Source organism: Piliocolobus tephrosceles, chromosome 20, assembly GCF_002776525.5.
Source record: "Piliocolobus tephrosceles isolate RC106 chromosome 20, ASM277652v3, whole genome shotgun sequence".
Lineage (NCBI taxonomy): Eukaryota > Metazoa > Chordata > Mammalia > Primates > Cercopithecidae > Piliocolobus > Piliocolobus tephrosceles.
This window is the reverse complement of record NC_045453.1, coordinates 22104996-22130447: the sequence shown is the minus strand read 5'-3', so window position 1 is coordinate 22130447 and position 25452 is coordinate 22104996. Positions and strand designations below refer to the sequence as shown.

Below are 25452 nucleotides of genomic sequence, written 5' to 3'. Positions count from 1 at the left end.
CAGGGCTGAATTAGGGCAATAGGTCAGAAGTTTAGGTTTTAGTCTAAAGCAAGGGAAAGTCTTGGCAAGGTTTTAAGCGGATGAGAAACATGGTCCAATTTATGAAATGTAGCAGTTGTTTTGGTGGCCATGGGGAAAATGAACTGTAGGAGGCCAAGGTGGGAGCCAGGGATGCCAAGTTGCAGGGAGGTTGCAGGGAGACAAGACGATGGTACACTGGACAAGAGTCATGATGATGGAGATGATAAGTGGACAGGTAAAAAATATACAATAATACTATGTGCAACTCTAAGGAAATGAACCCCTTAATTTTAGAAATGAAGAAAAGGGCCAGAGAGGAACCCGTGTTAGAACGCTGTGTCTTGTTCAGTTTTCATTCTCCAGGGCAGGGGCGCTCACTGCTGGACCCATCCCCAGCACTTTTTTTTTTCAACAGGGTCTCACTCTATTATCCAGGCTGAAATGCAGAGGTGCAGTCACAGCTTATTGCGGTTTTGACCTCCTGGGCTCAAGTGATCCTCCCGCCTCAGTCTCCTGAGTAGCTGAGACCACAGGTACGCACCACCATGGCCAGCTATTTTTTTTTTTTTTTTTTTGTCAGAGACGGAGTCTCACTATGTTGCCCAGGTTGGTCTCCAACTTCTGGGCTCAAGCCATTCTCCTGCCTCAGTCTCCCAAAGTGCTGAGATTACAGGTGTGAGCCACTGTGCCCGGCCCCCAGCACCTATTTACTTATCATGCAGTAAATTTGAAAGAATAAATGAGTAAACACAAGGCCCATCTGTGGCATCCTTAGAGAACCCTTGCCTGCCTCTCCAGGTACCTCCTCCAGTTTTTCATTTCTGGGGTTATCTGATGGGTTTTGCCTCCCCCACTAGATGGGGAGCTCCAGGAGGAAGACTTTTCCTTCATGGAGCCTGGCATTCTGCTTGCACATAGGAAGCTGTCAATAACCAGATGTCCAACTTCACATGAATAAATGAATGAATGAATGAATCACCAGACTATATAAACCAGCTCACTCCTCACCCTCTCTTCCCCCCACCTCGCTTTATTTTTCTTCTTAGCGGTTATCACCACCTGCCACATTGCATATGTACTGATGTTTTCATTGTCCGCCTCCACACCCCCCCCCGACCCCCCGCTAAAATCTAGAATGGAAACTAATGAAAGCAAGGGCTATTTACAGTTCCGATCTGCCCCCTCCCACCCTCTGACCCTCCCTGCTGCTTCATTATTTCCCCCAGCGCTTGTCACCGCCTCATATATCCTTTCTCTTTTTTGTTTATGATCTGTTTCCAACCAGCTCCACGAGGGCCGGATGTTTGTGTTTGATTCACAGCTGTATCTCAGACGCCTATCACCCTGCCCTGCACCGCGGCTCGCGCACAGGAGGCGTTCAACCCACGTTGTTGACGGGACGAAGAAAGGCGGGATCGCGAGGCCGGCTGTGCAGGTGGCCCGGGTAGAGAGGGATGAACGGCCACGCGCGTCTCCTTGGCCGGAACCCGGAGCCCGCCCCCGGCCTCCCCGGCAGGCTGGGCCGGGCAGGCAGGAGTTAAGCCGCGCGCGCGCTTCCGACCCGCAGGTGGCGCCGTCCCGCCTTGGTACCCGGCTCTGGGCGCTCCGAAGTGCGGGACAGAATAGCAGCAAGCGCGGAGCCGAAGCTCAGCCCCGACTTGTTGATCTCGCCCAGGCAGCCGCCGCTGCCGCCGCGGGAGCAGGAGGAGGAGGAGGTGGAGGAGGCTCCGCGCGGCCGCGGTCCTGCCCCCGCGCCCCCGGCGCCCGCCCGCGTCCCCCGCTTCGAAGAGCGCGCCCCGGCCCCGCGGCGCCTGCAGCCCGGGCGCGTTGCCTGCCCGGCCGGGGTAGGCCCGGCCCAGCCCGGCCCCGGGACCGCCGCTGCCCACGGGCGGGGGCGCCCGGGCGGCCGGGACGATGCGCGGTCCCTGGCCCCAGGAGGCGGCCGTCCTGGGGGTGAGTGTTGGGGAGTACGGCCTTCCGTGGGGGTGCATGGGGACACGGGCAGGGGGCTTGCCTGCCGCAGCTCGGCCTGTTGGTCTGCTCGGGCTCCGTAGCTCCAGGCTGGAGGGGAGCGGGGTGGGAGGCAGGCAAGGGCTGGGGCCTGGGGGGGCGCGCGATCCCCTTTCTGGGGCTAAGGCGTGAGCCCTACATGCCGGGGGTGCTCACGGAAACCCCCCGAAATCACCAGTGCGCGGTAGGAGGATGGCACGTTTTGAAAAGGCCAGAAAATTTAGCTCATTTCCCCGCCTCCCACCTCCCCCACCCCTTCCCTTCCAAACCCGGGGAAAGGCGCAGAACCCGGAGTTATAAAAAGCCATCGCAGGAGAGGAACGAGGAGGAGGAGGAGGAGGAGGAGGGGGAGGAAGAGGAGGAGAAGGAGGAGGAGGAGGAGGAGGAGGAAGAGGAGGAGGAGGAGGAGAAGGGGGCGGGGAAGGAGCGAGGGGCCGACGGAGCAGACGGATCCCGAGGACTCTGCCCGCCCCTCCTGCGGTAGGGTTGGGGGCGCAGAGGGAGAGGCGAGAGCGGGCTTTTCCTCCTCGCGGCTCACCTCGTCGCTGGAGCGACCTCAGGAGATGCTCCGATGTTTGGGAAGAGGGGTCGCTCCAGGACAGAGGGGCTGTTGTGCACACTCCGTCTGTTGTGACCTCGGACAGGTGGGCACCTGGAACCCCCGGAATTCCCCCAAATCTTTTAAGATTTAGAAAAAAGCCCGCTGCCATTCCCCCACCCCCAAAATTTTGATTATCTCGAGCAGGGGAAGGAAAAGAAGAGAACACAAAAAAAAAAAAAAAAAAAGAAAGAAAAGAAAAGAAAAGAAAAAGAAAAAAAGAAAGAAGAAGAAAAAAAGAAAGAAAGTTTTCATGCAGCTCCCCCTCTCTCCCCATGGTGGGGCCAGGTTCGGGACTCGATCGGGAGACCCATAAAGAAGCGAGTTTCAGCACTCTAAGGGGCGGACAGCGCCCCGGGCGGCTGGGTCGCGCCTGGGCCGCAGAAGCCGGGGGTGGGGCCTCCTGGGCTCCAGGGGCATCTCTTGAGGCCCTCTCCCCGCCCCGAGGGGCAGCCCCTCCCTCCGTCCATGGGGTGGGGCGGACTTCAGCACCGGCTGGAGGGACAGCGCCCATCCGTCCTACCCCACTGAGCTGCTTAAGCGTGGAGAAGGTCAAGGCCGGCTGGGAGCCTGGTGGAGAGGTGGGGGGCGGGGGGAGAGCATGCCTAGCTACCCGTTTGCTGACCCGCGTCTGCTTTCACTTTCTGCCTCGCAGCCGTCGGGATGGAGGTGAGAAGACGGCCGTGACGCGCGTCCGCGCGGCCCCCTGCACCCCCAGCAGCCCACAGCGCTCCCTGCCCCCCTCCCCCGCAGCAGCGGGCCTTGCCGTCGACTGACAGCGGCCTGGGGGGGCAGGGGGGGCGGGGGCGGCCGGATCAGCGATGCCGGCGGGCATGACGAAGCATGGCTCCCGCTCCACCAGCTCGCTGCCGCCCGAGCCCATGGAGATCGTGCGCAGCAAGGCGTGCTCTCGGCGGGTCCGCCTCAACGTTGGGGGGCTGGCGCACGAGGTGCTCTGGCGTACCCTGGACCGCCTGCCCCGCACGCGGCTGGGCAAGCTTCGCGACTGCAACACGCACGACTCGCTGCTCGAGGTGTGCGACGACTACAGCCTCGACGACAACGAGTACTTCTTTGACCGCCACCCGGGCGCCTTCACCTCCATCCTCAACTTCTACCGCACTGGGCGACTGCACATGATGGAGGAGATGTGCGCGCTCAGCTTCAGCCAAGAGCTCGACTACTGGGGCATCGACGAGATCTACCTGGAGTCCTGCTGCCAGGCCCGCTACCACCAGAAGAAAGAGCAGATGAACGAGGAGCTCAAGCGTGAGGCCGAGACTCTGCGGGAGCGGGAAGGAGAGGAGTTCGATAACACGTGCTGTGCAGAGAAGAGGAAAAAACTCTGGGATCTACTGGAGAAGCCCAATTCCTCCGTGGCTGCCAAGGTGAGTCAGGGATCTGGGGGCTGCTGGGCTCGGGGGGATCTGCCTGCCTCCCCATATTGAGGACCACTGCTGGAGGACTCTGGCTTAGTTCCCAAAGATGAAGATTACTGATGGGGAGGGGCTAGGACTGAGTCCCCAGAGGTGAGGACCAACCCCCTCAGACTTTTCCCATGTGGCACTGGTCACTCCATCTTTTTATTATCCAAGACGTTGTACCCCTACTTTGTTGGAGAGAAGGTTTTACAGGGACCCATAAAAAGCCACAACAAGAAGATGGACACTAACGAATAAGAGAGAGAGCACAGAGAGACAACAGAGGCTTGTTGGGGTGGAGTAGGGTTTGGTTCCCTGTGAAGTCCCAGACCTAGGCTGGATTGAGTCACCCTGTGATTTTAATATCTCCATATTTATAACCTCACTCTGCCCCAGGAAGGGAATAAAAGCAGCTTACAGACATACTTACAGGACATTGAGATACTGTCAGGTAGTTTAAACATAAGTAAGAAGGGACCCAGAGGGGTGGGTGTGAACCCACGAGACATGCAGTTGGTTGTGGATGCTTGTGGGTGAGGGGTCACCCCCTGGTTATTTATTTGGTGAGTTTATTTCAAGAATGGTTGGTGCAGCTTGTAAAGATGCTTCGGCTCTTGGAACAAGATGTAAATTTCAAAATAGGAGAGAAAAATGAGGCAATGTGAAAAATAAAGGAGGAGGAGGAGGAGGCAGGAATGAGTTTGAACACAAAGAGTGGGCCAGAGAGTCTTTGGTGCTGCTGGGTAATGGCAGGGGCTGTAGGGGACTGAGGAAGGCTTGGGGTGGGAGCCAAGGCAGGGCTGGAGGGCATTGGTTGATTAGCAACTCTTCATGTCAGGCTGGGATTCCAGGTTGCCTGGGAGAGATGGGGCCTGTCTTCATGTGCCCGAAGTGCTGGGTGCTGGGAACAAATGACGAAACAGTGTGTCCAAGCCTGTAAAAGAGGTTGTGTGAGGTTCATGGAGAACCCAGAAAAGATAGATGATGTTGAAATCCAACAAGGCCAAGTTGGGAAACATGGAGAGAATGTAACTGAGTGTGGGGCCTAAAAAAGGGGCTCAGGTATATAGATTTGTGGCAAAAGAAAGAGAAGAGGAGGAAGCCTAAACATCCAGCCATATCTTACTAGCTAGGGCTGGCTCCTGTCCAGCCCAGCCTTTCATTGTGGGGTCCCTGGCTCAGTTCTCACTGAAGGCCAACCTGCAGGTCCCAGTCTGAAGGGAGACTCCGTGGGGTCCTTCCTCCAGATCTGGCCACCCAAGGAGAGGCCCCTGAGAGTGGATGGAGAAGGGGTTGCTGGTAAGAGGGTGGAGGGAGCCCCCACATGTTTTTTTCATTTCCCTGTTGGCCCTAACAAGGATGTAGAGGTTCCTGGGCCTGGCTTCCTCCTCTGAGGCTGTGGCCTGTCTCTCTTCATAATCCCACCCCCGATTTTGTGTCCAAAATGCCTCCTCCTAAGACAGAGTCACTCACCCTTAATCAGCTTAGGATCAACAGACTTATTTTGCTATTTCCAGGCATGACACAGGTTCTCCCACTCTACATCCCATTTAGGCCCAAACATGACTCTCCCTCCCTGTCCTGTCCCTAAGACATGAGAACAAGGTACAGGGAACTGGATGATTTGTCCTCCCAGAGAAGAAGCAGTCACAGGGCCGTGTTTTGGTCTGGCAGCAAGACCCAAGTGCTGAGGCTTGCAAGAGGTGCTGTTTGGGAATAAAGAACCTCTCCTCTCCCTTGGGTTAATCGGCTAGCGGGGACAGCCTCGTGACCTCTCCATGATCCCAGTCTGGGGCTGCCGGCTCACATTCCTGGCAGATGGACCATCTAGGATTTTCTGCAGCCAGAGCTGAAATCGGGAGGCAGGCAGGCTCACTGGCCCTCAGAATAGAAATCCTGGCTGCCAATGATCAAACACCTACTGTGTATGGAGTGTAACAACACAGCTCTGTTATTATCCCACCTTTCACAAACAGTGAGGCTGAAAGAGGTTAAGTAACTTGCCTAAGGTCACACCACAGGCAGACAGGAGTAGCCAGAAATCCAAACCGAGTGTTCTTTCCATAATGATCAAGTGCCGCAGCCTCCTCCCCAGTCTCCCGGCTTCCACTTTTGCCCCTGCAATCCATTCCCCACATAGCAGCCAAAGTGAGCTTTTCAAAATGTAAATTGGATCACATTATTCATCTGCTTAAAATCCTCCAGAAGTTTCCCATCACACTCAAAATAAAATCCAGACTTTTCATCCTGGCATATAAGGCCTGGGCAGAATCTGCCCCCCATGACCTCTCTAAGCTCATCTCTTTTGATCTCCTCTGGTTCACTCGGCTCCAGCCCCACTGGCCTTGCTGTTCCATAAACAGTCCAGGGTTTATCTGACCTCAGGACCATTGCACTTGCTGTTTCGGCTGCCTGGAATGCTCTTCCCCAGATTCCCCCTCGGCCAGCCCCTTCTCCCCCTTCCTTATTTGAGCAGGTCTCTGCTCACATTTCCCTTCCTTAGACAGACCTTCCTTGACCGCTGTTATAAACAGTTTCCCTCCCCTCACTCTCTGTTGCATCATGCAACGTCTTTCCTGCAGAGGCCTTAAACGCCATCTGAAATTATATTTGCTTCTTTGTGTTTCTCTGTTTCACACCCACAAGAATGGGAGTACCATGAATTGATTCACTGCTTGATTCCCAGCACCCATGATGGTGCCTGGCACTGAGAAGCATGTGGAATGAACGAATGAATGAATGAATGAAGCAAGCAGTTAGTCACTGTGTCTCAGGGTTTGGGAACCTGTCATCCCTTCTCACTGCCCACCTGCAACCCAGGTCCCTCTACCTCTGGCCTCCTTTCAGTCATCTGCACCTTGCCCACCCATCCCCACCCATCCCCCCAGCTTGGATGCCTTGCTTGTCAAAACAAGCAAAGCCTGTGGAAATTTCTTAGAACTCACAGAGTGACAGGACCAAATGGAGGATCATTTCTAGGTGATTTTAAGATACAAAAGTGGCCATATCTCATATGCTGAAGAGCAAGGATGTATCTGGTTCTGTGCCGTTCCCCACTTCCATAGTTTTTAGCTTTAGGTAATTTCTCCAACTTTCCAAGTCCCAACCTTCCACCTATAAAATGGAGATAAAAGGCTTACCTTACAGGGTCTTCATTAAATCACATTTGTCAAAATTTTGCTCAGAGCCTAGCACATAGTAGGTGGGGATTGTTGTTATAAATGATAAGGAAAAGAGTCTTTTTTCTAGGGCTGGGTGGGCCGAGTTGCTGCAAACCCTTTCCTTCTGATAGCAGCAGTGCCAGGGAGACTGAGCTGACGCTGTTAATAATTGATGGGATGTTCTGGCAACTCGGAGACAAACCAAAGCACAGGCCCTAGGCTTTGCCATCATGGGAGTGAAAATCAAAACCCATTAGGCAAAAGGCAGTGTGATTGATTCTTGTTTAGAAGATGGAGTCAGCACCATTGGTGTGACAGGGTTGCGGTGCTGGGGCTACCACGGGGCTTTGGCTTTCTTGGAAAACTTGACAGGCTTTTCTCAGCAGGAGAGACAAGGAACTGATTTGCCAGCCCAGGCGTGTCTGTGATCCCTGGGATAGTCTCAGTGTTAAAACCCTGAGATAACTTCCTAATTTCCAGAGTAGCTGATGTTTGTTGTGCCCAGCACTGATTAGTGGTGCTTTATATCTGCTATCTCATTGAAATTCCTCCAACAATACAACCAGTAGTAAGCCAGTTAGGGATGCTTTGGGCTGCAAGTAGCAGAATAGAAAACTCTAAGCAGCTTCAATAAGGAGGAAGACGTATCATTGAATACAATATGAAGTTCCAAGGCATTTGGTTTTAGGTTGAGTAAATGGCTCAACGATGCCACCAGCATTCTAGATTCTTTTCATCTTTCTGCTCCTCTGCTCCCCAACCCCTTCAAGTGGCTTGGTCCTCATGTTTGATGCTTCATATCACAAGATGGCTGCCCAGTTCCAACCCTCAAGACATAGATTCAGTGATGTTTAACCCATGAAGACAGACATTTTCTCCTATGCTCCACTTTCTTTCTTTCTTTCTTTCTTTTTTTTTTTTGAAATGGAGTCTTGCTCTGTCGCCCAGGCTGGAGTGCAGTGGCGTGATCGCGGCTCACTGCAACCTCCGCCTCCTGGGTTCAAGCAATTCATCTGCCTCAGCCTCCTGCCAAGTAACTGGGATTACAGGCATGTACCACCATGCCCAGCTAATTTTTCGATTTTTAGTAGAGACAGAGTTTCACCATGTTGGCCAGGCTGGTCTCAAATGTCTGACCTCAGGTGATCTGCCCGCCTTGGCCTCCCATAGAGCTGGGATTACAGGTGTCAGCCACAGCGCCTGGCCCACTTTCTTTTTTTTTTCTGAGAGGAAACCCTTTCCCAGGAGCACCCTAGCAGACTTCTTCTCGTTGGCCAGGACAGGTCACATGCTCATGCTCTAGCTATGGGGGGACCTGAGAAAGCAAGTGTCTGGCATTTTCAGATGAGAGAGGGAAAGGATTTGATGAGTGGTATGAAGACTTTTACAGAAGAGGAAATGGAGGCTCTGAGAGGTGAAGTTACTTGCCTGAGCCCACACAGCTACGTTCTCAGTGAATATTTGTCAAAGGAATGAAAATGGTAGAGCCAAGGTTTGAACCCAAGTTCATCTGGTTCCCAAGCCTGTGTTTCTAAATCCTGGGACCTTGGGTGGATCATTTTAGCTCTCTGAGGTTCAGTGAATTCATCTGCCCAATGGTGATAATAGTCATAGCTCCCTTTCAGGGCTCTTTTGATGATTCGATGAGATTTCAGATGTGAATGTAATTTGTAAATGGAAAGTACTTTATAAGCGTGAAGTATTGTATTCAAAAGTGGGAGTGGCCTTTATTTATTTATTTTTAATTTTTAAACTTTTTTCAGAGATAGGCTCTCACTCTGTCACCCAGGCTGGAGTGCAGTGGTGCAGTCAGAGCTCACTGTAACCTCAAACTCCTGGGCTCAAGTGATCCTCCTGCCTCAGCCTCCTGAGTAGCTGGGACTACAGGTGCACACCATCACTCCTGGCTATATTAAATTTTTTTTTTTTGTGGAGACAGGGTTTTATTACATTGCCCTGGCTGGTCTCAAACTCCTGGGCTCAAGCGATCCTCCCATCTAAGCCTCCCAAAGCACTGGGATTAAAGGTGAGAGCTATCATGCCCAGCTTAGAGTGGCCTTTATTTAGGAACAGTGGTCAATATTTTTCCCATCACAGACTTGATTAAGAATCAGCTCTGAAGTCCAACAGATAAGGTTGATTTCTTGTCTCCTTTGCTTACCATGAATATGACCTTAGGCAAGCCCCTTTCCTGCTCTGAGTGTCATTTTCCTTATCTAGGAAATGAGAATTATAACAGAGGCAACCATGAAGGGCTATTAGGAGATGCCCCTAATGCAAAGAGCCCAGCCCAGCGCCCAACTCATGGGAAGCATTCAGTAAGTGGCAGCAACAATGATTAGTGTTATCACGGAATTCCTCTGCTCCAGCTACATGTCTCTAGTGTAATGAGGTTCCAGCTTCCTTGACTGAGCCACAAGGATCTGTGTATTATCATCAAAAGCAATGCGGGAACCAACTCAGAATCCATGGGGCCCCTTCAGTGTGATGAGTCATCGGCTTAGGCTCCTGCTGGCCCCAGCTTGGTCAACCCAGATGCCTGTTTTTATCCTGGCAGATAATATGCCAGCAATTCTGAATTCTGATTGTGGGATTGTGGCTTTGAATCCAAGCCCAGCCTTGTCCTAGCTGTGGACTTTGGCCAATTTGCTTCACCTCTCATCGTTTCCATTTCCTAATCTGTAAGTGAGGGTGATAATAAAACCTACTCCACAGGGTTGCCTGAAGGATGAAGGATGATAGTGCATGATTAGTGTTGAAGCTGTGCCTGAGAAATCCCACATCCCTACAGGATACATCCCCACAGGATAAAGAAACCCAGAGACCCAGGATGCTCCAGTGACCTGCTGAGGATCACACAGCCCATCATAGCCTTTCAAACCCCCTGAGAGACCAGCTGCTAAGAAATGATCCTGGTCAAACATCCTGGAGTAACAGAAAGCTCCCTGAGCCTCAGTGGGTACTGGTGGCGGGGCCAGAAGGGCCTGGGCATGGCCCCTGATCTTTCACCGACTTGCTGTGTGAATGTGAAATGCTAGGAAGAAAAAGGGCTGGTCAGATGAGCAGGTTGGCCAAAGCTTAACTAACTGCAAGAGAAGAAGCATGCATTAGGCACCAACTCCACACACAGCACTTTGTGTACTTCCGGTACTTGATAACATCATCAGGGTGGGAAGCGCTTGACCTTAGCGCTGGATTGCCCCAGTTCAGAGTTGGGCTCCTCTACTCACTAACCATGTGATTTGGGGTCAACCATTGCAGCCCTCTGTGCCCTGGTTTCTTCAGCCAACAGCAATTTTGGGGCAATCACTGTGCCTGCCTCATTGGATTGAGTTACATGTGTCAATGTATGCAAAGCACTTAGACTAGGGCCTGGTATGTAGAAAGCCCTCAATAACTGTTGGGATTTTTTTTTTTTTTTTTAACTGTCCTCTCATGTAATCCTCCTGACAATCCTGCAAGATGAATAAGCTTCTTTTCAAAAAATTGCTCTTATAAAATGATACCTGCTTATTGTAAAGTTAGAGGCTTTATCTGGCCACTGGAGTCCAGTAAAGGCAGGGCACTAACACCCCAGCAGGAACTAGTGGGATACTCACCTGCCGGCTGATGGGGAAGGTGTGTATGTGCTTCTTCCCTGGCCGGGGGTAGAACTCAGAGGTGTGTGTTCTACGGTCCCCAGAGCAGCTCCAGTTGCTCACAGCAATTACTTGCTTGATAACAGACCCTGTTTGACCTCTTTCCTGTCCCTGTCTCAGGTTCCCTCTCCCCTTCCAGAGTTTTCTGGGATCACTTATCACATAAGCCACTTGTATTCAGAATCTTGTCTTAGGATCTGGTTCTGTGGAAACCAACCAAAGCTCTGTGGGACACATTATTTATTCAGAATGACCTGGTGCTGTATTATAGACAACCCCCCCTCCGATAGAGACAACCTCTTTTGGGGGTTGTTGTAAAAGAAGAAATTCAAGGTCTGGCAGAGCACAGTCAACCTCATTTCCGTCACTTAGATAAAATGAAAACCACAGCGGTGGCAGCAACAGCTGACACTGAGTGCTTACAATGTGCGTCCCTGGCACAGTGCAAAGGGCATTAAGTGCCCCATCACATCTGATTTTCACAGCCCCCCCGTAAGGGAGGGATAGCTATCCTCATCTTACAGCTGTGGAAACTGAGGCTGAGAGAGGGGAAGTATCTGGCCCACGGTCACACAGTGAATGGAAGGCTGGGACGGATCCCACCCAGGACTCTGACTGCCCAGCCCATGACTTTGATCTCTGTGTTGTATGACTGACCTTCAGAAAGTGAGAAGCAAGATCCCAGCGTTCCCTTCTCACGCTGGGGCAGTGCTGAGAGGTGAGAGATTTGTTCAGAATTGCCCTATGACTTGAGGGTGTTCCTAGCTCTGGATCTAGGATGACTTTACCCCCAAAGGCTCCTGGATGGAACTATGGGAAACACAGACTTAGCATTAAGCATTATTTTAATAGATAAACTAAATGCATAAGGTCCTACCTTCTCCCAGAGGTGAAATCATCTTGATTTTGGTGTCTCCTGCAGGAGTGAGCATGACTAGCTGGGGCCAGAGACGGGAGGAATCTCTCAGCCCCCGTATTGGGAGTGGGCGGGGTAGCAGCTAGAATTCTTATGTTAATATCCAGGGTGCCAATGCTCCTTAAATGTTTTCTCTGATGACATAAATAACAAATAAGACATAATGTTGCCATGTGAGACACACTTCTGTGGACCTGGGTACAGGCCTGGGTTCAAATTCCACCTCCTCTACTACCTGGCTGTATGAGCCCCCAAAGCCCCCTCTCTGATACTGGGAGGTGGGGATAATACCTGGGGCACACCTCACAGAGTAGCGCTTCTCCACGCTGGCTGCACATGAGGATCACCTGGGCTTTGCAAAATACTCATGCCTAGGCCCCACAGTTGAAACTCACCCCCAAATGGTTTCTTTTTAGTTCTGGTAAAATACATGTAATATGAAATTTGCCATCTTAACCATTTTTAAATGTATAGTTTAGAAAATATATTCACATTGTTGTCCGAACAATCTCCAGAACTTTTTCATTTTGTAAAACTGAAACTCTGTGCCCATTAAATGCTGTCTCCTGGGCCCACCTCCTAGGCCCTGGCAACCCCCCTTCTACTTTCTGTCCCTTTGAACTCAACTGTTCTAGGTGCCTCATATAAGTGGAATCATACAGTATTTGTCCTTTTGTGACGGGCTTATTTCACTTATCATAATGTCATCCAGCTTTGTCCATGTTGTAATTTGTCAGAATTTCCTTCCTTTTAAAGACTGAATAATTTTCCATTTATGTATACACTAGATATTGTTTCTGCATTCATCCATTGACAGACACGTGGTTGCTTCAACCTCTTGGTTATTGTGAATAATGCTGCTATTCACATGGGGTACAGGTATCTCTTAGAGTTCATGCTTTCAATTCTTCTCGGTATGGATAAGCAGCGACTGACTAGAATTTTTTTTTTTTGAGACGGAGTCTCACTCTGTCGCCTGGGCTGGAGTGCAGTGGCCGGATCTCAGCTCACTGCAAGCTCCGCCTCCCAGGTTCACGCCATTCTCCTGCCTCAGCCTCCCGAGTAGCTGGGACTACAGGCACCCGCCACCTCGCCCGGCTAGTTTTTTGTATTTTTTAGTAGAGATGGGGTTTCACAGTGTTAGCCAGGATGGTCTCGATCTCCTGACCTCATGATCCGCCCGTCTCGGCCTCCCAAAGCCGACTAGAATTTTTAAAAAATTCTTTTGGGTATATACCCAGAAGTGAAATTGCTGAATCATATAGTAATTCTATTTTGAAGTTTTTGAAGAACTGCTGCACTGTTTTTCATAGTGGCTGTACCATTTTACATTCCCACCAATGGTGCACAAGGGTTCCAATTTCTTCCTATCCGTATTAGTCCATTTTGCATTGCTATAGAGAAAAACCTGAAGCTGGGTAATTTATAAAGAAGAGAGTTTTATTTTGTCTCACAGTTCTGCAGACTGTACCAGAAGCATAGTGCTGGCATCTGCTTCTGATGGGGCCTCAAGAAGCTTACAGTCGTGTAGAAGGCAAATGGGGAGCCCGCGTGTCACACGAAGAGAGAGGGAGCAAGAGAGAAGCCAGGCCTTTTTAAACAAGCGGATCTCACATGAACTCATTATCACAGGGAGGGCATTAAGCCATCCGTGAGGGATCCGCCCCCATGACCCAAAGGCCTCCCACTAGGCAGGCCCTTCTTCCAACATTGGGGATCACATTTCAACATGAGATTTGGAGGGGACAAATAGCCACTATATCAACATCCTTGTCAATGCTTGCTATTTTTTTGTTTACTTTTTTTTTTAGTAGCTATCCAAATGGGCATGAGGTGGTATCTCATTGCAGTCTTGGTTTGCATTTCCCTGATGATTAGTGATACTGAGCATCTTTTCATGTGTTTTTCGGCCATTTGTATACACTAACACCCCCTTATCAGGATGCCTAAACCTCAGATAGTACCGAACCCTATATATTCTCTGTTTTTTCCTACACATACATACCTATGGTAAAGTTTAGTTTATAAATTAGGCACGATAAGAGATCAACAAGAAAAACTAATAATAAAATAGAAAAATTACCACAAAATACTATAATAAAAGTTATGTGAAAGTGGTCTCTCTTTCTCAAGATATCTTATTGTATGTAATATTTTTGGACCACAGCTGACTGCAGGTAACTGAAACCTTGGAAAGTGATATTGCTGATAAGGGGGGATTACTGTGTTTTCTTTGGAGAAATGTCTACTCAAGTACTTTGCCTCTTTTAAAATTGGGTTTTTTGTTGTTGTTATTGAGTTGTAAGGATTCTTTGTATATTCTGGATATTAATCCCTAAAAAGATATACGATTTGCATATATTTTCTCCCACTCCATAGGTTGTCTTTGCACCCTATTGATTGTGTGCTTCAATACACAGACGTTTTTTGTTTTGTTGAAGACCGAGTTGTCTGTTTTTCTTTTCTTTTCTTTTCTTTTCTTTTTTTTTTTGAGCTGGAGTCTCGCTCTGTCGCCCAGGCTGGAGTGCAGTGGCGCAATCTCGGCTCACTGCAAGCTCCGCCTCCCGGTTTTACGCCATTCTCCTGCCTCAGCCTCCCGAGTAGCTGGGACTACAGGCGCCCGCCATCTCGCCCGGCTAGTTTTTTGTATTTTTTAGTAGAGACGGGGTTTCACCGTGTAGGCCAGGATGGTCTCGATCTCCTGACCTCGTGATCCACCCGTCTGTTTTTCTTTCGTTGCCTGTGTTTTGGTATTATATTCAAAGAATCTTTGGCAATAGGGGGAAATCATAAAGCTTTTCCCCTAAGTTTTTCTGAGAGTTTGATAGTTGCAGGTCTTACTTTTAGGTCTTTGCATGTGATGTGTAAGATAAGGAACCAATTTCATTCAATTGCCTGGGATATCCCCAACTTCCCCACACCGTTTGTCGCCCTGGGTGATTCTGCACACGGCCAGGAACCCCAGCCACAAAAGACAACATGGGATGGCGGGGATCAGAGGTGCTAAGCTGTGCAGCACCACGTGCAGTGCTGGGAACAGAGGGAGTCGCCATCTGGGGCAGCTGCTGTTATCATTGTTGCCGGGATAAGGGGCAATCTCTGACACACCCAGCATGGCTCATCCCTTCCTCTTCCACTCAGGACAGCTTGGCAGAATGCAAGTGAGAGAGTGAGATCCAAGTGTGAGTGACATGTGTCCAGGTTGTGGCCACTTCTTGCCACCCCACTGCTGCCTTCCTGATCCTATCCTCTCCCTCCTGGACCATTGCAGGAGCCTCCAGTCCCATCTGCTGCCTCCAGCCTCCCATCCCCAGTCTCGTTTCCATACACAGCAATGCACGCCCCTGCTCAAAACCCTTCTATGGCTCCTGCCTCACTCAGAGAAAAAGCCCAACTCCTCAGTCCCACTTACAAGGCCCATGATCTGGCATCTTTTCCCTTTTCCCAGCACCCTTACAGCCTCCTTCCCTACCACTCTCCCTCTCCATCACTCTGTTGCACCCAAAGTGGCCTCCTTGCTGTTCTAGGCACCCTCCCACCTCAGGGCCTTGGCACTTACTGTCCATCCCTTCTGCCTGGTACGGTCTTCCTGCCAATGCCACAAGACTCACCCCTCACATGTTCAAGTCTCAGCTCAAATGTCATCTCAGCAAGGCCATCCTTGACCACCACATATAAAATAGCACTGTTCATTCCCCATGGCTGCTTTATTTGTCTCAACCTGACATGTAATTACCTAATTACATGATTCCTTTCTCTCTCTCCCACTTTGATGTAAGCTTCAAAGGGCAGGGATTTTGTGTGCTTTGTCCACTGTTGTGTCTTCAGTGCCTGCCATAGAGCAGGCATGAAATACATGCATTGAATAAATGAATGAATGATGTTATCCCAGAGATAACTGAAAATAATAATTGATGAAAAAGGAATTTGTTTACAAACTTTGGGACTTTCACTCTTATTACTAACACATTGGTAGAAGTCTGACTCTCAGCTGCTTCTGCCAGGCTCTGGATGAAGAATGTGTCTGGTTTTTCAACCACAGCCCAGTTTCTCAACCTCAGTGTCTCATGCCCTTTGGGGATGGAGAATTCTTTGCTGTGGGGCTGTCCTGTGCATTGGAGGATGTTTAGCAGTGGAGAATGGGCATTAGGGAAGGAAAGGATGAGCTGCTGCCAGGAGAATATTGCATTATTCCAGGCAAGAGAAGAAAGATGACAGCCCAGAAGAGGGTGGTGGCAGGGAAGTTCGGTGGAAAGTGGCTGGACTCTGGATATAAGGTGTGGAGACAGCTCCTGGGAAGCCACAACGCCCCTGCGTCCACCAGTGGTCACAGACCCTCAGGCTGTTCAATGGGTCTTAAGCCCTAGCCTTTTTTTAAGCTGTGAGTCCTTGGGTCACGTGGCTGTTTCCTCATCTGTAAAATGGACCTAATCACAGCATGTACCTCATAAGGAGATTGTAAGGATTCGATAATTATGGCAAATAACAATAACAGATACATAATGCCCAACAGGTCAATAACAAGCTTTTATTATCATGATTGGTTGTGTATATTCATTCAGTGGAATTTATTGAGCATCTACTATGTGCCAAGCACTGTGCTGGGTGCTGGGAAACACAGTAGAAATCAAAACAAAGATCCCAGCTCTCGTGACACTGATATTCCAGTAGGAGAAGGAGCAAGACCATTAAAAAATAAACATAGATACTCATTGGACCAAAACAACTATGAAAAAGAAATCATGAGACTGTAAGACCATCAGGGAAAGAAAGATGAAAGCTAACTGAATATTTGATGTTACTGAGGAATGAATGCTGTCTTTTAGATACACATACTGAAGTGTTTATGGATGAAATGACAAGATCAGATAATTATGTAATTTTTTTTTTTTTTTTCTTTTTGAGACAGAGTCTTGCTCTGTCACCCAGACTGGAGTGCAGTGGCTCAATCTTGGCTCACTGCAACCTCTGCCTCCCGGGTTCAAGCAATTCCCCTGCACCAGCCTCCCAGGTAGCTGGGATTACAGGCACCTGCCACCACGCCCAGCTAATTTTTTGTATTTTTAATAGAGATGGGGTTTCACCATGTTGGCCAGGCTGGTCTCAAACTCCTGACCTCAAGTGATCCACCCACCTCGACCTCACAAAATGCTGGGATTACAGGCGTGAGCCACCGTGCCCGGCCTGATATAATATTTTGGATGGCACTGTGGAGAAAGTTCTGCAGGGAAGGAGGGGAGTGCTGGGGCTTAACCAGGCTGGTCAGGAAAGGAGAAGGTGCCAAGTAAGCAAAGACCTGCAGAAACAGAGGGAGACAGGCATGTGGGCATGTAGGGGAAGAGTGCTCTGGGTGGAGAGAAAAGCAGTGCTAAGGCCCTGGGACAGGAACATGCCTGGGGCACTCAAGGAACATTCAGGTGTCAATGTGGTTGGAGCAGAGTGTGCAGCACGCAGAGGAATAGAAGGAGGTGAGATCAGAGGTGTGACCTTGTGGGTCACTGCTGAACTCTGACCCTTCCTGGGAGCCTCTAAGCCCCGAAATAGGCGCCATGCTTCCAGCCTTTCCCATCCAGTTCAACCTCTGCAGAGCAGCCGGAGCCATCTTTCTCAAATGCAGTCTGCTCAACTTCATCATCCCCTTCCCAAAACTTCCATAGTTCCCACTGCCCCGGGATAGTCCACGCTCCTTAGCCTGGCTTTCAGCATCCCAGCCCAACTCTCCACCTTCATCTCCTCCCCGTCCCTTCTTCAGACACCTTCTGTGATCACCACACTAACCTTTCTGCATTCCCCAAATACTCCAGTCTTCCTCAGCGCTGGTCACCCTCTTGCCCAAGCTGTTCCTCTGCCTTGCACCCATTTCTTCCTCTTCTCTGCCTGCAGCCTCTTTCTTTCCACCTTCAAGGCCCAGCTTCCCCACCACCTCCTCTGTGAAGCCTTCTTTAACCATCCCCCGCCCCCCTACCACCACCTACACTTCCCTTCAGGCAGCACTGACTGCTCCCTCCTCTGTGCACCGGAAACCTGACGTTCATACCTTCCTCGCACAAAACATTGTGAAGATTCACTTGTGGGTTGTTCTGTGGATGCCAGGCCTGGCCCACAGAGAGACAGGGAAGCTTAAACGTGCAGGCTATGCAGGCTGACTGCCTGGGTTCAAATCCCAGCTCAGCCACTTTTGAGCTGTGTGCCCCTTGGGGAATTATATAACTTCTCTAGGTTTCAGTGTCCTGATCCATAATTTGGAAAGCCTCATAACAACCAGGGTTGTTGGGCAAATTCTATATGAAACACTTGAGCCGTGCCTGGCACTCAGCAGATGTTCAGTATATTTCACTATTACTATTGTCATTGCGGGTAGGTGTTAGTAAACGTTTGTTTACTAACAAATGTGCATGATCTTGTGAAGACTGATCAGAGGGGTCTTCCTTAAAAGGTAAGGGTCTCCCAGGTACACCTCGCTCCTTCCACCTTTCTTATCTCTACCTGCCTGCAGAAAGAAGTGGCCTTTTACCTTCCATTTACAGAGAAGAGACACACAATTAAGTTAGACACTTGAGGTGTTCCCTCACACCCTGACTGTTTTTGAGACAAAGTCTCGCTCTATTGCCCAGGCCGGAATGCAGTGGCACGATCATGGCTCACTGTAACCTTGGCCTCCTGGCCTCAAATGATCCTCCCACCTCAGCCCCTTGAGTAGCTGGGACTACAAGTGTGCACCACCACCACACCCGGCTAATTTTTGTACTTTTTTTTGTAGAGACAGGGTCTTCCTATGTTACCCAGGCCATTCTCAAACTCTTGGGCTCAAGCGATCCTCCCACCTTGGCCTCCCAAAGTGTTAGGATTACAGGTATGAGCCACTGCACCTGGCAGCTCCTCCATTTTTGCTCTGAAATGAAACTGGTTTCTACCACAGCTGCCCACCACGGGCTGGCAGGCAGACACTGTCTTTGAGAGAATAATGTTGCATTTGCCAATTCCACACCATCACTTACATCCACCAGGTAATGGGCCTAGAACCAAACAGTTTCTAAAAACAGATCATCAATTGTCACTCATCACTCCTTACCGGCCATCCCTGAGCCTTTCTAAGGCTTTGTGTGATTCTTGGAGCCCGTGAGCTTGGCCAGCCCCACCTCTAGAGTCTTTGTAGACTCAGTTGTACCGAAGAGGCAGCCGAGGCAGCCGATGATTGCCCTGTCAGCGGCATATGAGAGGTAAAAGGAAAGATGGAGACAAGATGAGGTTGAACCAGCCTTTCATTTGCGTTATCACTTGTATGGAATTCCCACTGTCTCTGTGAATGGATAGAGTTTCTTTTATCTCTTTTCAGTGAATACATTTGCACATCCTTTATTGTTCCTTGAAATAGTGACTGTAATTTGACTCAGCCATTCCTCCTGTTTCTAGATCGTTCTTTCGGTTTCAAGGTGGCTTCCTTTCTAGGCTTCTCTGGTTCTTTTAAGTTTAGGTGGCAGTATGTGCATGCTTTGAGGACCTGTTTCAATCCTACCTGTGGTTTGTCTGATAAACATTTAGTGCATGTTGCTGTGGGCCACGCAACCTGCTGGGTGCTTGAGAAGCACGTGTGTATCTATTTGTTAAGATTCTTCTAGTTGCAGGTGACAGAAAGGCAGCTCCAATGGACTTAAGCAAAATGTTTTTAAAAAAAGTCTTGGGTTGGGTAAGGTTTCCAGCAAGGTTGGATCCATGGGCTTAAATATGTCATCAGGACTTGGTATCATACATCTCTAAGCTCTATTCTTCTTTGTCATGGCTTCTCAGCAGGCTGCACCAACAGGGCTGGAAAGATGGCTCCCTCAAATCCAGGCTTTCTTCCTGGGGCAAAGCAAGTCTCTTTTCCAATAGGCCCAGCAAAATCCCAGGGCTGATTTTCATTGGCCCAGCCTTGAGCCAATCACATAGCTGTGTCTGGGTCACATGTCAATGGCTGGAGCTGGGATGGGATTGAGAATGGGAAAGAGGTGATTTCCCCCCAAAAAATTGAACTCCTCTTACCATGAGTGGGGAGAATAAATATAAACCGGCAGAAACAATCCATGACCATCATAGAGTTTATAACCTACTGGAGGGAGATACGCATTAAACAAATTAAAAATTACATGAAAGAATAATCACACTAAGTGTAATACGTATGTTGGAAGGAGAGAAACAATGTGTTTTGACAGAGACTAATGGAGCAAGGTCAAAGAGGGCTTTTCAGTGTATGTGAACTTTTCTGGGAGGCTGAACTTGATGTCTGTCTTGCTGAGCTACAGGAGTGATCCTTCTTCTGTAAGATCTTCATTCCACCTATCTTGCACTGTTCAGTATGCTCTCTCTCGTATTCTATTTTCTTCTTAACTTGTTTCATCTCTCCAAGTAAAACAGGATGTTCTCAAAGTCTAAGACTGTATCTCACTCACTTCTGTGTTCTAAAGCAGGGTGGGTGGGTTGCCTGTTTTGTAAATAAAGTTTTAATGGAACACAGCCAAGCCCATTCATTCACCTGTCATGTACAGCTGCTTTTGGATGTATGGCCATAAAGCCTAAAATGCACTTATTATCTAAACCTTTATAGAAAAAGTTTGCTGACCTGTGTTCTGAAGTTGCCTCAGGGCCTGGTGCAGAGGAGGGGCTTATTGGGTGTTTGTGGGTGGGAGGGAAGATACAAGCTAGCTGTGTGACCTTGAGTGAATCACTTAACTTCTCTGGGCCTCTGGCTTCATATCTTGCAGTGCCAGCCAGCCTCTTCTTCTTCAGATCTCAGCTCATAGGTCACCTCTTCAGAGAGGCCCTCCCTGACCTTGAATGGCCAGTTTGGACTTGGTCATGTTTATAGTCTTCCCATCATAACATGTTTCTCTGGTTTATTTTGAGATTATGCTCACTTGGAGCAGGCATCTTTCCCTTTCTCTGCACCAATGGTTTTCCTCCTTTCATGTGCCATCTTCCTGGTAGGGTAGGTGGAAAGAGCTCTGGTTTGGAACTCTGGAAGTCTGGGTTCACAGTCCCCACATATGAGCAATGAGACCCTGGGCAGGCCCTTTTTCTCTCTGAGTTTCCATTTCCTTGGCTGGAAAATGGGCGTGGTGACTTTACCAAGCAAGGCTACTAGAAAGACAGGTGTACTCATCTGTGCCAGAGAGCCCAGCATGCTGCTGGACTGAGCACAGGTACTTCATTCATATCAAGTTGTTTTTCCTTCTCTCCATCCTCTCCTCAAGAGAGTCAACCCCTAACCTCGCTTTAGTGCAGCCCCTGATGATACCCTTGCCTGCTCAAACCCTTCATGCAATGACTGTGCCAAGGAATGGTTGGAGAGGAAATGTTAGATTCTTCCTCCACCTCCCCACCCGCAGGCCCCATCACACTCCCCCATTCTTTGATGGAACGTCCTCCATGTTACATAAAGCTCTATGCAAATGCAACCCAAGGAAAGTCCCCTTGTTCCCCTCCCCATCCCAGGTTACTGTCCCCAAGCACCTCTTGTATAAAAATTTGGGACCCTTGCTGGCTTCATGCCTGGGAGAATTGACCAATCCAAAGAGGTGGTTTTCCAGATGGATGAGAGCAGTCCTTGGGGGCAGGGTGTATGGGGGACTGGGTGTCCCTAATTACCAAGTGACCTACTGGCAGGGCCAGCTACAGAATTCGTGGGGTGCAGTACAATATAAAAATGCAGTCCCCTTGTTCAAAAGTAAGAAAGAATTTTGAGATGGTGATAGCAGAGTAGCAAACCAAGCATGGAGCCCTTGTGAGTGCAGGGTGCTGTGCAACTGTGCAGGTTGCACATCCATGAAGCCGGCCCTGCCCATGGGGCAGAATGACTCAGAGGTCCTTATGGGTTGGGAGGAGAAGGCCTTAACCTCCCTGCCTAGGCAAGAGCTGGGGCCTCAGACTCTGATGGCTACCAGAACTAGATAGCCTTTGTCACCCAGTGAAGCAGTTTCTGGAAGAACTGCAGGAGGGCAAGTTCAATGAGGACACCGGTCAGCACCCAGCCTAATGTGCCTATTCCGTGGCCAGTCGCTTCTCAGGCAGGGAGTGGAGGGGGCTAGTGGTGAACTGGAGCAGAAGCCTGCCTGAGAAGGCAGCAGCCATTCAGCTCCAGGCTGGATCTGGGCTTAGCCAGAAATTTTAATTTTCATGGGAGATATCCCAGTTTTTCAATGTTGGCAAATCATTTTTAAAAATTAAAAACATTCCCAAGTGCAGTGTCTTATGCCTGTAATCCCAGCACTTATGGAGGCCAACGTGGGAGGATCCCTTGAGCCCAGTTTGAGACCAGCCTGGGCAACTTAGTGAGACCCCATCTCTACAAAAAGTAGCCAGGTGTGGTGGCATGTACCTGTGGTCCCAGCTACTCAGGAGACTGAGGTGGGGGGATTGCTTGAGCCCAAGGGGTCGAGGCTGCAGTAAGCCATGATTATACCACAGCAATCCAGCCTGGGTGACAGAGCAAGACCCTCTATCAAAACAACAAAATCTCCAATACTGTGGTGATTGTCTTTGCACTTAACATCTTTGTGTGTGTGTGTGTGTGTGTGTGTGTGTGTGTGTGTGTGTCTGTGTGTGTCTGTGAGTATACCTGTGGGAGAAATCTCTGGAAGTCAGATTTTATAACAGATTTGTGCATTTTACATTTTGATCCATGTGACCAAACTGCACTTTGTAGAGGTTGTATCAATTTATTCTCCCACCACCACCCTGTGAGGGTGCCTGTTTCCCTGCAACTTCATCAGCACCATGTGTTGTGAATTTTCTGATTTTTTTTTTTTGAAGCAGGTATCTCGGTATGGTCTCAATTTCTATTTTAAAATGAAGAGTGAAGCAGAGTATCTTTTGCTTGTTGAGTGAAGCATAGCATCATTGTCACATGTCAGGAAGCTCCATTGTTTTCTTGTCTCAAAAAAAATAATTAAAAACACTTTGAGTGGGCCAAATAGAATATGTTTGCAGCCATATGCAGCCCTTAGGGCTCTAATCTTTGACCTCTGTAACATAGAGCCTTCATGTGGCTAGAAATGTTGGGGGGAGGCATTTCTTACCTCTGAGGCCCCCACCTGGAAGGGAGGAAAGGAACAGAGCTTGGATGACAGAAGCAATAGGTCCCCCGTATTAATTAAGGTTCTCCAGAGAAACAGAATCACTAAGAGATTTGTTTATTCATTTATTTGAGAGACAGGGTCTCACTCTGTCATCCAGGCTGGAATGCTGTGGCACAATTATAGCTCACTGCAGCCTCGAACTCCTGACCTCCAGCAATCCTTCCGCCTTGACCTCCAGAATAGCTGGGTTACAGGTGTGAGCCCCCATGCTCAGCTCCCCAGTAAGACATTTATTCTGAGGAGTTGGCTCACACGAGTAAGGAGGCTGAGAAGTTCCACAATCTGAACATTCAGGAGAAAGCTGGTGATGTAATTTGGTCTGAGTCCCAATGCCTGAGAACCAGAGAAGCCGATGGTATAAATCCCAGTGGAAGGGCAGGAGAAGACCCATGTCCCAGCTCAGAAGGCAGGCAGGAAGCAAAAGGGGCAAATTCCTCTGCCTCTGCCTCCTTTTGTTCTATTCAGGCCCTCGGAGGCTTGGATGATGCCCATTCACACTGGGGAGGGCCAGGTACTTTTCTCAGTCCACCGACTGAAATGCTAATCTCATCCAGAAACACCTGTACAGACACACAAATGAATGTTTCATCTGGCCACCCCATGGCGCAGTCAGATTCACACATAAAATTAACCATCATATCCCCCCTTCCTTCTTATTTCTGGCATCAAGCACAACCTAGGGTGGCAAATCTTTGTTGAATGAATGACTATCCCCCCAAGGCGGGACTTGGCTCCAAAAATCAAGGCAGTTCATGCCTGATCGATGCCAACACAAGTCAGGGAAATTCTCGGGCAAATCGTAAATTGATTAGCTAATGAGCTACAACTTCCCACACCCAATCTCCAACCAGGGCAGGGAGAAAAAGCTACTGCAGAGGCTAGAAAAAGCTCTCGATGTCAAGTCAGCAAACTGAACTGGCTCGAGGGCTCAGGTTCCTAATCTGTAAAATGGGAATAATAAGATCCCTGGGGTGACCCAGAGGATGGATAAGATGAAACATGTAAAGTGCACAGCAAAGTGCCTGATGTGTAACAGATGTAAAGCAGTATTATTTGTGTTGTTATTTTCATCATCATCATCATCATCATCATCATCCTCCTCGAAGCATTTGGCTTATTTCTAGGGGCTGTGGGCCTGTGGGAAAGCTTATTGTGTAGAATTAAACTCTGTATCCTGTGGAGTAATGTCAGCTCTGCTATTTCACGCTGGAAAGCTTGGGCATTGAGAGATTCAGTAGAGATTAGGGGGCCCAGGATTGGGGTTCTGGTGCTCAAGATTGCTGCTGTTGTGTCCAGTATTGGAGCAACATCATTCAAGGTCACAACTGTGAAGTTCAAGGTCAGATGACTGCCATCCGAGGTCAGAATCCTCTAATCCATTATTGGAGCCAAGGAGTCCATGGCCAGAGAGTTGCTCTTCATAATTAAAACTCTAGTGGGCAAGGTCAGAATGCTGATGTCCCAGGTTGGAACTCATGTACAGAGTGGGAATTCTGAGGTTCAAGGTCAGAACACTTCAGCAGCGTTCATGATCAGAATTCTGGCAGGCCCATTCAGAAGACTGGTGTTTGGAGTCTGATGTTTGGAGTCGGAAGTCTTATTCCCTGCTTGTTATATTGGGAGTCTCATCCCTTCTATGTGTCCTTAACCCTTCATCATCCGTCTTCCTGGCAGCAGTTATTGAAGAAATGCAAACCTCAGAAGATCCCCAAACCCCCATTTATCCAGTGGAGTCCTGATACTTAGGCCTCTCTCTCTTACTGTGTCTGATGCTCATCCACTCAGGTCGTGCTGATAAAGGTGACAGGATCCTCAGGAAGGCGACCAAAGTGTGGCCCCCCTGCCCCACCCCTGCCAAAGACCCTGGAACCTGTTGTCAACTCTGTTTAAATCCACCCTTAAATCCATCTTGTTGGCTGACCTGGAGCAGATCCAAGGAAGCAGCTCTGCCAAGCCCCTGGGGGGCACCTGGATAATCTCACTGCTCCATCATCCAAAGAAAGGCAAACACTGTCAGGCAAGGGGCAGAACAAAGTGCCAAGGGCTTGTGGCTTTCCAGCCGGGGAGATGGGCTGGCAACAGAACGTGGGGAAGTGGAACAGTTTGTTGGTCACTGTGGTCACCACAAATGTACTGTTGGTGCCAACTGGAGAGGGAGCTTTATTGCTTATGGGGTGTGTTGACGATGGTGCGAGTAATGAGTGCTCAGTGGAACAAGGGTGGGCAGGAAGGATTGGCTGGGTCATGTCCCCAAGGAAACGGTTGTAACACACCTCCCCTCCCTACCTTTATGCTCCATTTCTCGGCCTTCCTTTATTTTTTTCATAGCCCTTTTGCCACGTGTTATGTTATAGGTTTATCTGGCTCTTATCTGTCTCATTTCACTACAGTATCAGCTCCATTAGAAAGGAACTTGGTCAAATTTTACTGCTGACTCCCGAGTGCCTAAAACTGTGCCTCACATAGAGCAAGTAATAAATATTTGTTGAGTGGATGAATGAATGAATGGATGGATGATTATTATGCCTTCAAAGACAGTATTAGAGAGTTTTCTGAGCTCCCAAATCGTTCCA

The 25452-nt window shown here is 49.2% G+C and overlaps 1 protein-coding gene across 1 annotated transcript in view; it reads left to right on the top strand.

The window, feature by feature from the left end:
• The first annotated feature begins 3284 nt into the window (after nt 1-3284).
• KCNB1 (potassium voltage-gated channel subfamily B member 1) overlaps nt 3285-25452 on the top strand; it is a 112323-nt gene continuing 90155 nt past the window's right edge. Inside the window, exon 1 of the mRNA XM_023184172.1 lies at nt 3285-4017. Within this exon, the coding sequence (XP_023039940.1) occupies nt 3451-4017 (567 nt within the window). The 5' untranslated portion in view covers nt 3285-3450. The remainder of the gene's footprint in view (nt 4018-25452) is intronic.